Source organism: Phoenix dactylifera, unplaced genomic scaffold, assembly GCF_009389715.1.
Source record: "Phoenix dactylifera cultivar Barhee BC4 unplaced genomic scaffold, palm_55x_up_171113_PBpolish2nd_filt_p 000522F, whole genome shotgun sequence".
NCBI classification, from domain to species: Eukaryota; Viridiplantae; Streptophyta; class Magnoliopsida; order Arecales; family Arecaceae; genus Phoenix; species Phoenix dactylifera.
The window spans coordinates 324,360-341,153 of record NW_024067933.1 but is presented as its reverse complement, the minus strand read 5'-3'; the positions used below and the strand labels follow the sequence as shown (position 1 = coordinate 341,153).

Here is a 16,794-nt window from a genome sequence, read left to right as displayed (position 1 = left end):
ATGTCCATGTTACCCACAATTTCTTGCTTTGAGGTGGGAATGGAGATATAAACTTATTAAACGAGGCCATCTTTGGCGCATCTCCATGCCTCATGTGGACATCCATGAGTATCACTTGTTCAATGAAGAGCACCACTACTTTCTCTATGTGGTCAAGGCTACTTATTTTGCAGTTACATAAAATTATTACACTTTTATGAATATGGGTTAACACCTAAAATTGCAATAATTTAATAAATTCACACTTTCTTTCTTCTTCCACATATCATCCAATGAATTCAATCCCATTGAAGTTGAAGATCCCACACTGAATCTTTGCAAATTATAAGCCATTGCCCATGAAAACATGAAGTTTCCTCCTATGAAGTTCTCGAAGCTGATAGCATTTATCTAGAAGGAGACTCGGCTACAGTGATTAAGTGAAACCGAGGGCAGCACACCTGTCCACTTTTTTGGGATGTACATGGGCTAGCAGGACAGTGTGGCTCCTTTTGAGCCTCTCAGGTCTATCGGAAGGCAAACAGTGCATAGAGATGGACATCGGGCCGTGCCGGGCCCGGCTAGGCCCATCGGGCCATAGACTAAACGGGCCGTGCCTGGCCCGACCTGTTACTAAACGGGCCGTGCCTGACACAGCCCGCTTAACCTAAAGGCTAAGCCCGGCACGACCCTAGGCCCATGGGGTGGCGGGCTATGCCGGGCCCGGCACGGGCCGTGTCAGGCACGAGACATGGCCCGTCTGTCCAAAAAAAAATAGCCGTTATGGGTAGCCTATAACGGCTATTTTTTTGGCCCATAACAGCTATTTATGGCTTTTTACCCATTTTGCCCCTCCCAACAGCCATAAAACGGCTAATTTGAGGGGTATTTTGGGAAAAAAATTGGAGTCCTATAAATACCCCTCCCATGCCGTGCTTGGCCCACGAATCGTGCCAGCCCAGGCCCTTATGGGCCGTGCCGGCTAACCCAGCCCGGCCTCCTTTTATGAGCCGTGCCTAGCACGGCCCGGTACTGTAGCAAGCGGGCCGTGCCGGGCCATGGGCGGCTCGGCCCAATGCCCACCTCTAACAGTGCAGTAAGCTGGATCGCTTCTATACTGCACATCATTCGGAAGAGTTTTTTTTTTTGGAAAGATCAGGGCTCAGTTTCTTCTCCTTTCGTCTATGTACTTTTTTTTTTTTTTTTTTTAATTTTATTGGTTGCACTAACACAATGGGTAACTGTTGTATAAAAAAATAAAAAAAAAAACCACCATCTGATTCCTGTGTAGGGAGTGTCTTATCTTACGTGATCCGCAGGGCCACCAGAACGTAACACTTTTCGCCAACACGTTACACGCTCCGCCTTCGGTATGATTCCTCTTTTTCAATCCCCACGCTCGCCCCCAACGGCTACAATCCGGAAAAGGACCCTGGCCCCCTCCGAGCCGTCCAATTCCACAAGATCGGACCGTTGAAATCTAAAATTAATTCGACCGTTGGAGGCATCTGTTCGCCCAAAATAGGGGGACCCCTTGCTCTTTCCCTTATTCTTGCTTAACCTAAAAACCTTTAGAAGAGCCACAGAACACAGAAGGAAATCAGAGACGAGAAACAGAGAGAAGAAAAGAGGAGAAAGAAGTGAAGAAGAGAGCGGATATCGAGGGTTTTCTCTTTTGGCTCTTGCCCTTCTTCTTCTCTTTGTTGCAGCTTTGGAGACTTTGGATCTCGCCTACGGTGGCGAATCTGGGCAGCGACGGGGAGTCGCGGACCGCGCGCCTCCACTCGTTCTTCTCTTTGGTTCTGTCAAGCCTCTTCCGGCAGAGCCAGGAACGAGGAGGAGGGGAACAAACCATGGCATCGACGCACGTAGTTCCTCAGCAGCAGAGAGGTGAGATAGAATTAGAAACCCACCTTCTTTATCCATTTCCTTTTGTTTTTTAATCTCTTAGATGGGTTTCTTGAATTGTTTTGTAAGAGAAAGCCCTTTTCTTTGGATCTTTTTCTCATGCGAATCATTACAATTATTATTATTTTTTTTGTTCTTAGTTTGAAACATATCTATCTTGACGGTGTTTATAGGGTTTTCTTTTGTTTCTTTGGAAAGATCTTTTCTTTGCCTTCTCTTCCCCTCTCCCCCTCCCTCTCTTGAATCATTTCTATCTTGATGGTGTTTATAGGGTTTTCTTTTGTTTCTTTGTGGAAAGAGCTTTTCTTTTCTTTCTCTTCCTCCCTCCAACCCTCTTTATGGGTTCTTTGGCCTTTCTTTCTTCTTGCCAATCTGATTTGGGGTTTCTCATGTTAAATTTGATAGTAAGATCTTTGCATGTGCCTTTCTTTCTTCTGAAGGTTTGAGGATTTCAGCAGCTTTTACCGAGTTAGTCTTTCCCAATTCTCCTGACTTCCATGTTAGGGCTCTTGCTCTTTTACATGCCATACAAGCAAGGTTCAAATAATGAATTTACCATGTTTTGGACCTTGTTTTATTGTTTCTTTCTTTCCCCTTCTTTAGAATTTTTATTTGTTTTCTCCTCTAAGTTAATTCTACTGATTTTTTTTTGTCCTGTGTCATTAGGTGATGTTCCTATTCCCATTGCCAAACAGAAAGCAGCAGCCGGAGGAGACGGAAAGATCCGTCGAGCATTAGGAGACATTGGCAATCTTGTAACGGTCCGGGGTGTTGAGGGGTAAGGATGTTTCAGCTACAATAACTCAGAAGTTACAAAAACTTTGTGATCTTTTTTGTTTTAATTTAAATCTTTTGCCTTGTTTCCAGGAAACTACAGCCTCAGATCTCTCGCCCTGTGGCTAGGTTGGCTGAAGCTCTAGGGTCTTTAATTTATTTCAAAAACACTGCTTTAATTGGTCTAAAGCATCTAATACATTCTTTTCTTTCTAGAATTTCGGGTGCTCAGATTCTGGCAAATGCACAATTAGCTGCTATTGCCACTGCTGATAAGGTATAAATGGTGATCTTTATCATATTTTCTCCTCAATGAACCCATTTTTGTATCATAATATCTAGTTATGGACTGCCACCTTTGTAATTTTCAGAAGACAGTGGTTGTAGCTGCTGATGCAGCAGTGGGAAAGGGCTGTGCAAAGGCTGTCAAGCCAAAAGTTACTGTTAAGCCCAAGCCTGAGGAAATTATCGAAATCAGTCCTGACACAGATGAAGAACAGAGGCATGTTAACCAGCAAAATTTTAGGAAGACCTCTTCAAGGAAGAAAGTCCACACTTTCAGTTCAGTACTGACTGCACGAAGCAAGGTAACGGTTGCAATCTTTTTCAAACTACTAGACTAGCACACCTGTGATTAACATAGATGAATGCTTAAATTTCTAATGTGCATCCAAATGTCAATTCAGGCTGCTCTTGGGATTATTGATAAACCGAAAGATCTGGTTCATGATATCGATGCTGTGGATGCCAACGATCAGTTAGCTGTTGTGGATTATGTAGAAGATATCTACAAGTTTTACAAACTTGCTGAGGTATTATATAATTTCTCTATTTGAATATCCATTGACATCCATTTAATTTACCTATCTTAGCTGACGAGTGCTCGTTCCTTTTGCTAATTCAGAACTCTAGACGACCAAATGACTACATGGACTCCCAGGTTGAGATCAATGCAAAGATAAGAGCTATTCTGGCTGACTGGTTGATTGAAGTACACCATAAGTTTGAGCTGATGCCTGAGACCCTCTATCTCGCATTTTACATAATTGATCGGTACCTATCGATGGAAACAGTCCGAAGGAGGGAGTTGCAGCTTGTGGGTGTGAGTGCAATGCTCATTGCCTGCAAGTATGAGGAGATATGGGCTCCAGAGGTACTAATTATGATGTTCTTCAGATAGAAATGATCTTTTCCTTAGTATTATTATGGTTACTGAGTATTGGAAACTGGGTTGTGGTTGAGAGCAGGTCAGCGACTTCATATGCATATCGGACAGTGCATATAGCAGAGAGCAGATATTGAGCAAGGAGAAAGTAATTCTGAACAAGCTTGAATGGAACTTAACTGTTCCCACGCCCTACATGTTCCTCGTGCGTTTTCTGAAAGCAGCCATGTTGGATAAAGAGGTGAGAGCAATAGATGCTTTGACTTGTGGTAGTCTTTGGAAGTGCCAATTTCAGTTCAATAGTCTTTATTCTTTTGGTTATACTTACAGATGGAGCACATGACCTTCTTCTTTGCTGAGTTGGGTTTGATGCATTACTCAATGATAATGTACTGCCCATCCTTGATTGCTGCTTCTGCTGTCTATGCGGCACGTTGCACACTCAAGAAGACTCCTTTCTGGAGCAAAACACTCGAGCATCACACAGGCTTCTCAGAGCCGCAGTTATTGTTAGTATCCACTACCTTAACTTTTAAGAAATCTACAGAACTTGTTGCATTTTATTTGAATTGGTAAGCTTGATCCCTGAACCAAGTTTGCATGTTTGGACGCAGGGAATGTGCACAGCATCTAGTAAGCTTTCATTCCTTGGCAGCAGAGAGTAAGTTGAAAGTGGTGTTTAGGAAGTACTCCAGCCCTCAATGTGGTGCTGTTGCCTTGCATCCTCCTGCTACTAAACTGCTCGATGAGCTAAAGGCAGCTTTGACATGACTGGAGCCGTTCAACAACTGAGTTGGGTTGGATTTAACTTCTGACTTGTTTTCATTTTTATTTCATTCTGAATTTTTCACAACGATTATGAAGGGACATGGAGAGAAAAGGGGCATTGGCTGAAGGCAGATCATCTTATTGATGATATTATCTGTCGTTTTGTGCTTTTGGGTCCCCACTCTTTTCTCAGTACTAATGACAGTGTGTTGATATCTCTAATCTTATGAGTGAACTGATGCTTTGCCACGTCTTGTAATATCTTATGTTTTTTTTATAGTACTAATTTGTTAGACTACCTGTTGTTAGAATTAAATTACCTCACTCTTATTTCATCTCGTATTTGTTGGCACACAGTAAACATTAATCCTATAAGAGTCCCTTATAAGTGCAGAGAATCTGCTCTAATTTGGTTTCAAAATTTGTTTTCTAGATCAGAATTATGTCCATTATTTAAGGGATGCTCAAGAGAAGAATATTTTGCGATATATTTGGAATTTTAACAAGCTTTTACTTCAGTCACTGTCAGAACTCAAGTTCAAGTCATTGATGCAGTAGCTTCTTTTAAGACAACCAATTTATCAAGGACTGCTAGTTAATGGCCTTCTTTATTTTCTAACGAACTGGATTAAAATTTGATTTGGGAACTTGTCTTGTGAACTGAGTAATTTCAAAAAAAAAATTGTAACAATTTCTAGATACGGCATTTAATCCTCTGAAAAATCTGTTGAATGTGAAAATGGATATCAACAGCATGCACATACTGGATTGACAGATGAACTTGAGCTTCAATGTTTTGAGGTTCTAAATAAGTTTTATTTTATTTTGGGAGACAGTCCTTTAATGAAAAGAAAGAGCTGAAAGCTTTCTAATTGGGTCCTCAAAGACTTGCACAAGGAGGAGATGAGAGAAAGCACCTGATTGTGCTCCAATTGCAAATGCAGGATGTAAGCAACCCGATGACAAACTCCTTGTACTAGAAAAATAAATAGACAGCCTTTTAATTGAAAGATTTTAACATAACCTTGGTTTAGTATCATTGCTGTCCCTGCATGACATCCTCCATTGATGGAGCTAGTAGTAAATTATCAGGGGTGGATCACTGATGGGGAGGAATAAAGGAAAAAAAAGAAAAAAACCTTTGCACAACCGCATGCAAGCTATCTTATTTGGCTTAAAAATATTCATGGACCCATCTCACTTCTCCCAACAGAAGGATGGCACAACGTCCTCAACCGATCACCCCATGGCATCAAGTCCATGTCTCCAACTAGCTCTTACCGCTTTCTTGAAACCCCCTTGCCATTTCATCCACATAATATTTTATTTTGATTGGAGAATTCTCCATTTTTGTGTTACTGTGAAGGAGCAAAGGATTTTCAAATTTTTCACACACAATCATTATTTTTCCAATCAAATCTTTTCCTAGATAGAAAGCATTTCAACTTATCATTTTGAAGTCATGATAGTTTTTATTAAAAAACAGTCTTTTTGTGTGCCTACACACTATAGACCTTATCAAGAGCTTCCTAAAGCTCTCTAGATGAACGGTGCTGCAGATTGGGTTACTTCCTTCGTGGCTCATTACTCAGAAGACTTTTTTTGGATAGACCACGAGGCTGTGTCTACGGTTTTGCGCAGCATTTTGTTTTCTGATTTTGTTGGCCATCTTCACACTCGTCAGGTGTGAGCCGCCGATGTACCAAAAAAAAAAAGAGAAAAAAAAGCCCTCTAGGTGAAGTATAACAAAAGTAGACATCTACAACCTTTTAATAAGCATGATCAGATTTTTGCCACAAAATCATAGTTTTTTTCTTTCAAATCTTTTCCTAGATAGAAAGCACCATATTGAGAGCCTGGTCAGGGTCAGGTCCTCCAGGTTCAGACATGACTTGGAAAAGGTTTAAGGTATGAAGCCAATATTTCTATCATACTTTGCCATCTCTTAAAATTTTGGTCATGGAATTTTACAAGTTTGGCGGGGTCATCAGATGAAATCTACGAGTAATGGTTACTACAGATACTACAAGCTAATTGATCTTCTCTAAGATTGTTACAAAAATTACACTTAAATAAACCTAGTGTAGAACAATCAAGGAAAAGGGTTCGTCTATGAATACTTTCTTAGAGAAGAAACCCCCTCCATCAATGGAAGTTGATCCAGGTGGTGTGCATAACAGTCATCTCAAGAAATAGAAACTTGATAGCCCTTTTCTGTTTATACTCTTCCGAAAGGCAGAGTTGAGATAAATATAAAGGCTCAAACTATAACATCCCAATATCCACTCCCCATCACATCAAGAATTTCGTTCAGGATCTTCTTTTACGATGTCAACCGTTAGATGGCGCTTTGCGCATTTTCTGCCTGCATAGATCTCGAAACAACTATAGCACAATCCAATGGACTCACTCAAAAAAAGGTGAATCCTTATTTTGCCTCAAAGATACAACCCGAACCTGTTGGTTCGGGCATGTGAGACTAATAGTGAAAATCCTAATAGGATAAAAAAACGGGTCAAGATAAATTAATGTGATAAAAATAAAAAATAAAGCACTAAAACTTGTTTAGTAAGAAACATATAAAATAACAAAACAAGTCTTAACAATATGTGCATATTAAACTTTAATAAGATATGGAAAAGGGCATAAAAGGAGAGGAAATGATTTTCATTAAAGTAGTAAATCATACAGAAATATATCCAAGTTCTTTTTTGCTATATAAATTAGAATCTCCAATATGCAATTCAAATGAAGTAGGAAAACATCCAGAATTGATTACTTGATCAAGAGATCTAATAGTCTTCTAATTGAACATTTTCTGAAGCAAGCCTTTTACATACTCAACCAATTTCTCAGTTGGTGGGATGACTTCCTTCACCTCCTTGGCTTCATTGAAACTTTCAAACCAGGATGTGAAAAAAGGGAAGGACTCTTGATCTATGATCTTTAGCCCTAATACATCTTCAGATGCCGAATTCCAGTATAAGCCACAACCCATAACAATGTCCAGAAGGCCAATTCTTTCGCCACCAAAAAATTTTCTTCCCTTACAAAAGCCATCACGAAGCTCAGCTTCAAGAAACTCTAGGTTTTGGCGAAAATTGTCAACTGCTGCCCCTTGTCCTTCTGCTGAGGAACGAAGGATTGCTCCAAATGATGGACGTAGCTGCAAAGTAAAGAAAGCAATTTCTTTTCAGTGCCTCTCTCATGCTTACAAGAGAACACATATATTTAGTCCTATATTAGCGATGCATTAGATAGATTACATAAAAAACCCGAATGATACTTTTCGCCTAACCTTTTTGATGAGGCCTTCAATTGTGACAAATAATATCAAAGCGAATACAGCAAATAGTCTATATGAAGTAGAGGATACTTTATTAGGTTGACCACGCACCGATGGCCTATGCTCATGAATCCTAAGCACCAAAATGTAAAACGTATCCCAAAACAAAAAGAAATTAAAAGCCCTTTTGTTTGCCTAGGCTGCCAAATGCCAAAATCTCTCTCTTGATATATATATATATATATATATATATATATATATATATATATATATATATCATATCATATCAGAGCTCAAAAAACTAACAGAGAACAAGACAATACTCACTGTGTCATCAACAAAATGGCACCAGAAGCGCACAACAGCTCGTTCATAAGGATCTGTTGGCAGGATGGGCTTCTCCCTCCAGAATTCGTCAATATACTCGATGATGATGGTGGACTCGGCGATGGGACGATCACCATGGAGCAGGACTGGGACCTTCTTGTGCACAGGGTTCTGGAGCAAGAGGGCACGGCTCTTGTTGCTAAGATCCTCCTCTACGTACTCGTACTCCACGCCCTTCAGATGGAGGACCAGTTGGACGCGATGCACATAAAAGCTCGCCCACATGCCATGAAGCTTGAGAGGAGCTCCCTCCATGGCTTTGGTCTTCTCCTGGACTTCTCCACCGTTGCTCTCTCTTTCCAATTTATCAAGGATGGAGTTTTGGTATGCAGAATATTATATGCATTTATGTAATAGATTCAACCATTCGGATTATGGCTGAATATTTTATGCTAGCCGGAGAAGTGACATTTTGTTCTTATCTTCTTAGGGTCAAAGGTTGGGTTGGGCTAGTTTGTTGCTTGGGGACCAAGTAAGATAAGTCATCAATGGCAAACTAGTACATAATGAATTTTAAATGTTTTATTTTATTAGATTTTTATTTGATAATATGGTGCATCTAGATTAGAAACTGCATGGCATGGCATGTTGATAAGGCAACAAACTTCGTAGCCTAAAGATATTTAGCATCCTTCACAAAATTGTGAAAAACTTTATGGAATTATAAAAATAATTTGCTAATTCTATCTCCATTATGTGTTCGATAATTTTGTCGATATTATGTTATTGGATTTAAGTAATTGTTGATAAAATATTTGATTATGGGAAGAAGGGAAAGTGACACTGGGATACTTTATTTTAGAATCAATTATTCCAAGGGTGTGCTACACATCCTAGTTATATAGAGCAAGTTGGCAATCTGAGTGGCTAAGAATTCTGGAACGTATTCTCTCGTCAGAATTTCAAACATTATTTATCAAGAAAGAAGGGGTTGGTGTTTTTCTTTTCTTTCAATTTTTTTGGGTTATGGAGGGAGGAAGGGGAGATGCCAAACGCAATTACATGGTATTTTATGGTAGAAGTAATATGATTAAAAAAGATATAATTATAGCTAAAATAACATTTCCAAATTCTTATATTAATTGTGTGAATTTTTGACACATGCATATAGCTGAAATATTGCTATGTATATAGTACCATATTATGACTTCATTGCACCTATTCTAAGATAATTTGAATTAATTCAAATCAGCTCTTTGTACCCATGGTAACCTGAGATTTCTTCTTCTCTCACTTTTGACCTCTTGGAAAGATAAATGCATCAAGATCTAGAAAAAACATAGGGCTGGTTGGAGCTCACAGCCATGATCATTTTTTCGTCATAAGTTGGATCGATCTTGCTGCCACTGAAGACTTACTCTCAGTAAACATCACTTGCTCCTCACTCCTTAACCCCTTCTTGCACTCTCCTTACTTCTCCAATTTCTCTCTTCACTTCTTTATATTTTTTTTGTCTCTTCTATTTTTTTGTGTTTTCTTTCATTGTTTCAATGATATGGACCAAGTTTTCTGTTTCTTTAATTTCACTTAAATTTTGCTTGCCTAAATTAAGAACTGATAGATGAAAATCCAAACTCAAAAGAAAATATAAAGGCAAAGAAATGGTCTCATTCTGTAGACATGCTTCTATGCTCGTGTGTGCATGCATGCATTTGTGTTAGCTGTGTGCAAGTGTGTGGGCATGAAGGGTTTAAAAATGAGAAAAGAAAGAAACCATTTTCACCACTACTAGAAGTAGGCTTCTCCTCATACTAGTCTACTTCTTGCTAGGAGCTAAAGGTTTGATGTGGCATGGTCTTCTATACGAAAATTACCATATAGAATTCTTATTCCCATGTAATAGACGCCTGAAAGTTATGAAGCTATAAGTTCTAAACTCCAGTATCATTAAACATCCATGATACTTCTTCTATATACAAACATTAGTTTTCTTTTATTTTTTAAAAAAATTATTCATAGGAGCCATCAAGACATTCTAGAGCACAAACCAATTGCTAGAAGGCCAATGCCATTAGCCTTAAGCCATACCCATCAGTTTGAGTAAGCAGTGATCCAAAGATCCAAGTCCATTAGGTTGGTTCTTGGGCCTATAAGACTAATTTAAGCTGTGCACATAGACTAGGGTTTGCCCTAATGTTCACCCCAATCTGCTTGGCATCCAGAGGTTTTGGGTTGAGTCCTGGATAGTGTATTTACAAATATTTGGACTAAGGTAATTATAGTATGGGTAGGCCTCCCTCTCTTTCTCTCCGAAATTAAAAATTGATGAGCCTCTCCAATTTGGTGGTGGAAGGAAGCAATTGAATTAGTTCTAGCATTTCTCTTAAATAAATAATAGAGAAAAAGAAAATGGTCAAGAAAAAAAACTTAATTCAGATATAAATAAAGATGCATTTATTGGCGGTGTCTGATAACTTAGGTCATGGATTTTATAGCCCATTAATTACATCCTGCCGAGATTCATTTATTGTCAAGTCCTCATCTTATTAGGATTTTTATTATAATTTTAATAATTTTAGAATTTGGACCAATGTTAAATTAAATTGATTCTTAGATATAATGTATTTGAGTTTGCTTTTTAGTTGAAGTAAAATTTATTTTTGTCTTTTAGTGAAAGTTGCAAGTCGAGAGTAATCTAGCTTGTGAGGAGGGACGTCATTGAAGAAAAAAAAGATATTTATTATCTTGGAGCTAAGACATTTTACCAACTAAGCAAGCAAAACATTTTTTTGAGAAAGTAGGAGTCTTGGCCACCCAGATGTTATTGATTGAAATTGTTTACACGAGATGATGAAGTATAATGTACAATAATCATGTTTAGTTTCAAAAATGAGTTGCAACGATGAGATAGGGACTCAGAACAACTTGGTACATCTAGGGACAGATCAAATAAACCAATTTTCGAATGAGATGCTCGGCCATAGCAGAAGAACAGGATGAGGCCTCTGAAACAGGATATGTCAGTGGACAGCTGAACCTAAGCAAGCACTACATAAAAGGAGAAAGAAACCAAGTCAACACTTGGTAAGAAGTAAAAGTTGTTGTATATATTACTACTAGCATCCAATTAACTCGTGCCTGACAGCATGGCCTTCTGGTCATCGGGATTGACTTTGTTGAACCTTTCAAGTATATGGCTTAGTGTATGCTGTCAGAAAGCCATATACCTGAAAGGTCAACAAAGTCAATCCCGATGACCAAATGACCGTGTTGTCAGACACGAGTTAATTGAATGCTAGTAGTAATATATACAACAACTTTTACTTCTTACCAAGTGTTGACTTGGTTTCTTTCTCCTTTTATATTGTGCTTGCTTAGGTTTAGCTATCCACTGACATATCCTGCTTCAGAGGCCTCATCTTATTCTTCTGCTATAGCCAAGCATCTCATTCGAAAATTAGTTGATTTGAGCTGTCCCCAGATGCACCAAGTTGTTCTAAGTTCCTATCTCATCGTTGAACTCATTTTTGAAACTAAATATGATTATTGTACATTCTACTTCATCATCTCCCACTTTGTTAGAAAATGAGGAAGAACACTCAAGAAGATGGTAGAAACTCTAAAGAACAAAGTTTGAAGAGGGATATTTTTCATTCAACTCACCCCTCTACAAATGAATGCTTACAACCCTTCATATAGACTTAATGTGATTCTAGAAATTTCTACATATAACTCATAACTCTTGACCCTTAATATTTCTAACTCATGACTCTTGAAATATGCATGATCCATGAATCTTAAATCTCATATAACTCATGACTCTTCACATTCTACAACTCATGACTCTTGAAATACGCATGATCCATGAATCTTAAATCTCATATAACTCATGACTCTTCACATTCTACAACTCATGATGACTCTTGTGACCATTAGCTTTTTACCTTTTTGACCTTGGCTTGACTTTGACTTTGACTCTCCAACTAGAATGCTAGTTGGATGCCACATCATCTTAGGAATTAAGTTTATTATCCAACACCCCGCTTTTAAACTTAATTCTTCTCCTCCATCAATTATTCTAAGCTTAATTTTAATCTCTAGAAGGTGTCAACTTTGAGATGCGGCGAGTATATCCGCCGCTTGATCTTAAGATTTGATATGTACAAGCTCGATCTCCTTGTCCTCCACGTGCTCTCAAGATGGAAGATTGCAATTCGGTAAATATTCTAATGGAATGTGGCACAAAATTAACGAAGTATGGTGATACAAAAAAGATTGATCCTACGTACTATGTTCAAGAGTCTAGTTGGAAATCTTAATTACTTGACCTGCACAAGGCCGATTTTATTTTTTTAGTTTTTTTTTTTTTTGGTGTTTATTCTGAATGTTAGACCAAGGCGTCCGATCTATACCAACCAGCATGCCTTTGTACATATCCCTCCTTGGTTTGGTAAAGAGATCTAAGTTCAAATTTTAGTAGTAATCCTAATGGGTGATGCTCTCAATATTAATTTTAAAAATAATAAATGTAAAGTACAGATTGATAGTAACAGTCATTAGATTTTAGAGTTGGACTCCAAGTCCTCCAAGAGAGCTTTAATTTCCGAGCCCCAAATTGGATCATAATATTTTTTTTATTTAACCGTAGTGATTTTTTAAAAAATCTTTTTAAAGAAAAATGTTTTACTTTCCTTGCTCTCTTCCAAGAGGGGTTCTCTAGAATATAATGCTATAATAACCAACATATTATTTTCTTGAGAGAAGCCACTTGAACATTAAAACAGCTATTATTTTCAATTATGGGTAGGGTTGGAAGTGGGCCGGGCTGGGGCGGGCTATGCTTCTAGCCGAACCTAGCCTGAAAATTTTTTTGGAGCTTTGAGCTAGGCTTAGGCCTGAAAATTTTTTAAATAATCCAGGTTTGAGCCCAACCCGAGCTCGGGCCCGAGTCCAACTCGAACCCAATTGAACCAGCCTAAATCATCCATTTGGGACAAAAATAGGTCTAGCCTGAATCAATTGAAGTTTAATATTTTATACTGCTGCTTCACAAGTAAAGGTGTTAGCCAAAAATCGGGCTCTCTACTATAACATAAGTAAATGATACATGATACATCATTCTTAGCTAAACCCATTCTAATTTATTCAGACCTTGCTCAAGTTTGGACTCGCGTTGGGCTCGGGTCAGGCCAATAACATACCTAAGTCCAATTCGAAAAATAAATGAGCTCTACACTTAAGTCCAAATCCAATCTGAACTTTTTCGAGCTTAGCTTATAGCCTGATCCGAAGTCGGCTGGGCTCGAGCTCATTTCTAGCCCTTAATAATGTGGGCTAAGAGAAGCCCATGCACACGTGTGTACTGGCAATACAGCTAAAAATAGCCTAAATTTCAAAAGCAAAGCTGATTTTCCCTGGGTGTCTGGTCGGTCTCCAGCTGTTAGCACATACTTTTGTGAATTGGCTTTAAAGTCTAACTACGAAGTTCAAAGCAGTAAAGAAATAATACTTTATCATAAATTCTCAAAAGTCCAAAAAGAATAATCAGGAACTACCATAAATACCCATACATGCTGCCACCTTACCAAAATTTTCACCGACCACTGCCCCTCCTAACTTCTTCTCATATCAGCTTTTCCTACCTTTATTTACTCAATTAGCGACTTGCTGCACATCTGCACCAGAGTCTAATTCAAATCAGCTCAGAGTTCAGATTTCAGCCTTCAAGGAGTTGGGCAGGTAGACCTCTTAAAAGAGGAGTTTGTATGAGTGCCCACAAGGAGAAAAGTAATGATCTCTTGTAAGTTTATATGAAGAAAGCTTTCAATAGTCTTCTCTTTGTATCTCCCTCCCTCTTCTCCTCCATCCTCGAAGTCTTCAACCCTCCTCCATAGTTGTTCCAGCCATGGGAGCTCAATAACTAGAGATGGCTAGAGAATTGGACAACAGCTCTAACAACAACAAAATGCTTTAGTAGCTCATAAGTGTAACTCAAAAGAATCACTTGAGCTGGTCCGCTGTTTTCTTCTAGAGAAATTAATGTTCCGGTTAACTCAGAAAAGTCCACCAGGTGCCTTATGCCAATGACTTACACCACACTAGAAAGTGACTTGTGAAGTGATATTTTTCAGTTTCTAAAGCATTTTGGTTTCTCATTTGCTTGCTTTGTATTTGACTGTGAATTATGCCAAAGGAAGAATCAATGTAAATGGTGGAAGACAGCCGAGTGACTTTTTTGAGTCATTTTTCTTGGTACCACAGCGTTCCTCTTCTCTTGCCACTTGAGCATTTATTTCATTGGAGAAAGGAGATAATTTTCTAATAAACTCTTCAGTTCACCAATAACTGCTTATATGGAACTTAGGGCAAGCATTTAAGAAACCCTCGGCATCAACTTCGGATGCACAGATTTTTTTAGCAAGCATCTGAATCATTTATAATAAGAAACGAGCTGTAGACCGTTGAATTCAACAAAGCAGTCCCGCATGCCCATGTCATCCAGCAGAAGATTCTCTAACCACCAACATAAGAAAACTTAGATCTACACTACCAGAAACCATATTTAAAGCAGCTAATCACATGACATAACACAAGAAACTATGACCATAATATAAAGAGTCTGCCTGCTAGACTTGTTGTGCTCCCATACTAAAATCAAACCCAAATCTTAGAAAGACCCTACTTGTACCCTTTTAAACACTACTACCACTTTCAACAGCTACATTGCTATTGTCGTTGGTGGTGGTGGTGGTGGTGGTGGTGGTGGTGGTGGTGGCAGCGGGGGCAGCGGCGGTGGGGGTGTCCTTGAGACTAAGCATCATCTGACGAATGCCTCTGGCGTACTCGAGCAACCTATCAATGGCCGGAATGATCTCCTTCACCTCCTCCTGCTCCTCAAAATCTCGGAGCCATGCATGGAAGAGAGGGAAAGCTTCGGGGTCGACGAGCTTCACCTCCATGACCTCATCAAACACTGCAAGCCAGTAGGAACCGCATCCGAGGACAATGTCCAAGATACCGATCTTATCACCTCCAAAGAACCTCCTCCCCTTGAAGGCTCCCTCCCGGAGCTCGGTCTCAATGAGCTTCAAATTCTCATGGACATGTGCCACAGCGGCCTTCTGATCCTCGCCTGCCAATCCAAACACGGCGCCGACTGCTGGGCCAAGCTGCAATGCCATCCAAAGCCTCGGCTATGATCCCAAATAAGGAGAAATGGAAAGGCTAATCGCACAGCAAGTCTAATAGATGGGCAAGAAGATAACCTTATCGTCGGCGAAGTAGCACCAGAAGCGGGCGACGGCCCGCTCGTAGGGATCGGCGGGCATGATCGGGCGGTCGGTCCAGGTCTCGTCGATGTACTGGAGGATGATGACCGACTCGACGATGGGGCGGTCGAGGTGGAGGAGGACGGGGACCTTCTTGTAGACGGGGTTGTAGAGGAGGAGGGAGGGGCTCTTGTTGTTGAGGTCTTCCTCCATGTACTCAAAGTCCAGGCCCTTGAGCTTGAGGGCAAGTTGCACTCGATGGGTGTAGGAGCTCGCCCATGAGCCAAAGAGTTTGAGACCAGAGGGGGCCTGCTCCATGGCTGGTTTGTATTTAGGAAGGATTGGTTGCCTTCTCTTGTGGCTTGCAAGCCAAGGCTTATATAGAAGATTGAGGTGAGCTTTGGGGTTAATGAATAGGGTCTAATAGTGGGGTTCACGCGCTTGTGCATGCCATAGGGATAGAAACCCTAGGTTGATTGCTAAGGATGACAAGCTTCTTCACCAAGCCACTCTTGTCAGTTCTAGCTTTCACTTCAAAAGCTTAATTAGTACATAACCAAATGTAACTAAATAAGAAAGGCATGTGAAAAAAATTATGGCCATAGTTACTGACAGTGTGGCCCCCATCTTGTCGTATATACATAAATATACCAGGCATCTAAATAACAGCCGTGGTACGTAGATCATTACTTTGGATGTAATAGTCAGCTGTTATCTAATTAGGACAAAGTGTTTCCAAAGAAATCACCTTAAGTTAAACATCAAATGACTCCATAAAGTTACTGGAATCTTCCTTTAGTTTACATTTGTTTTTTTGAATGGTTCCTTTGGTCTGCAGTTATTATTTTATTCAGAAAAATATGATCAAAATCTAATCCATTCATGGTGGGATTCTGTAACTAGATTGTAGAAATATTAAAACCTTGAGGGATAAGTTACAGACAGATTAATAAGTAAATATATGATGATGACTAAGCTAGTGGAAGGAATTAAAAAAAGGCTTACCACATGAAGAGGGTGAAGTGGTGGAGGACAAAGGCATAGCCGTGCGGTGGAGGTCAGCCTCATGAGCTGGGAAGGCCCTAATGTATGTCTGTACGTAGTTCACATGAAGCCAAGTCCCCCATCTCCTTTTTATTACGTCATGTATTGGATGCTTACCCAAACGGCAAAATATTGGTCATCGTTTGCTCCTGACTTGGTTTTGGTCATTGTTTGCCTGCGTCCCCTTAGCCTTGAACTTTGATTCTCTCTCGGAAAAGAACCAGCTGCTTTAATTACAGAGGCTTGGCTTCAATTACAGCACCCTTTGGATAGCT

General features: G+C 39.6%; 3 protein-coding genes across 5 annotated transcripts; 1 reads left to right on the top strand and 2 right to left on the bottom strand.

Annotated features, from left to right (window-relative positions):
• The first annotated feature begins 1,503 nt into the window (after positions 1–1,503).
• On the top strand, positions 1,504–4,889 carry LOC120106305 (G2/mitotic-specific cyclin S13-7-like). 2 transcript variants are annotated; one of them, XM_039119292.1, is made up of 10 exons: positions 1,504–1,869; positions 2,554–2,665; positions 2,755–2,790; positions 2,878–2,938; positions 3,036–3,248; positions 3,348–3,473; positions 3,566–3,814; positions 3,909–4,067; positions 4,157–4,335; positions 4,441–4,889. In XM_039119292.1, exons 1-10 carry the CDS (start codon positions 1,833–1,835, stop codon positions 4,595–4,597), a joined length of 1,329 nt encoding a protein of 442 aa, XP_038975220.1. In that variant the 5' UTR covers positions 1,504–1,832; the 3' UTR covers positions 4,598–4,889. The 2 variants fall into 2 exon arrangements, with proteins under 2 accessions (XP_038975220.1, XP_038975219.1); XM_039119291.1 differs by having other exon boundaries at positions 1,506–1,869; positions 3,033–3,248.
• A 2,346-nt stretch (positions 4,890–7,235) lies between these two features.
• On the bottom strand, positions 7,236–8,563 carry LOC103721798 (glutathione transferase GST 23-like). Of its 2 annotated transcripts, XM_039119290.1 has the most exons (3): positions 8,208–8,550; positions 7,893–8,013; positions 7,236–7,760 (listed from the first exon to the last, which is right to left on the bottom strand). In XM_039119290.1, exons 1-3 carry the CDS (start codon positions 8,342–8,344, stop codon positions 7,398–7,400), a joined length of 621 nt encoding a protein of 206 aa, XP_038975218.1. In that variant the 5' UTR covers positions 8,345–8,550; the 3' UTR covers positions 7,236–7,397. The 2 variants fall into 2 exon arrangements, with proteins under 2 accessions (XP_038975218.1, XP_038975217.1); XM_039119289.1 differs by lacking the exon at positions 7,893–8,013 and having other exon boundaries at positions 8,208–8,563.
• Positions 8,564–14,626: 6,063 nt separating this feature from the next.
• LOC103721793 (glutathione transferase GST 23-like) lies at positions 14,627–15,941 on the bottom strand. The gene is made up of 2 exons (XM_008812130.2): positions 15,473–15,941; positions 14,627–15,376 (listed from the first exon to the last, which is right to left on the bottom strand). The coding sequence occupies exons 1-2, from the start codon at positions 15,791–15,793 to the stop codon at positions 14,900–14,902; spliced, it is 798 nt and encodes a 265-aa protein (XP_008810352.2). The 5' UTR covers positions 15,794–15,941; the 3' UTR covers positions 14,627–14,899.
• Positions 15,942–16,794: the final 853 nt, after the last annotated feature.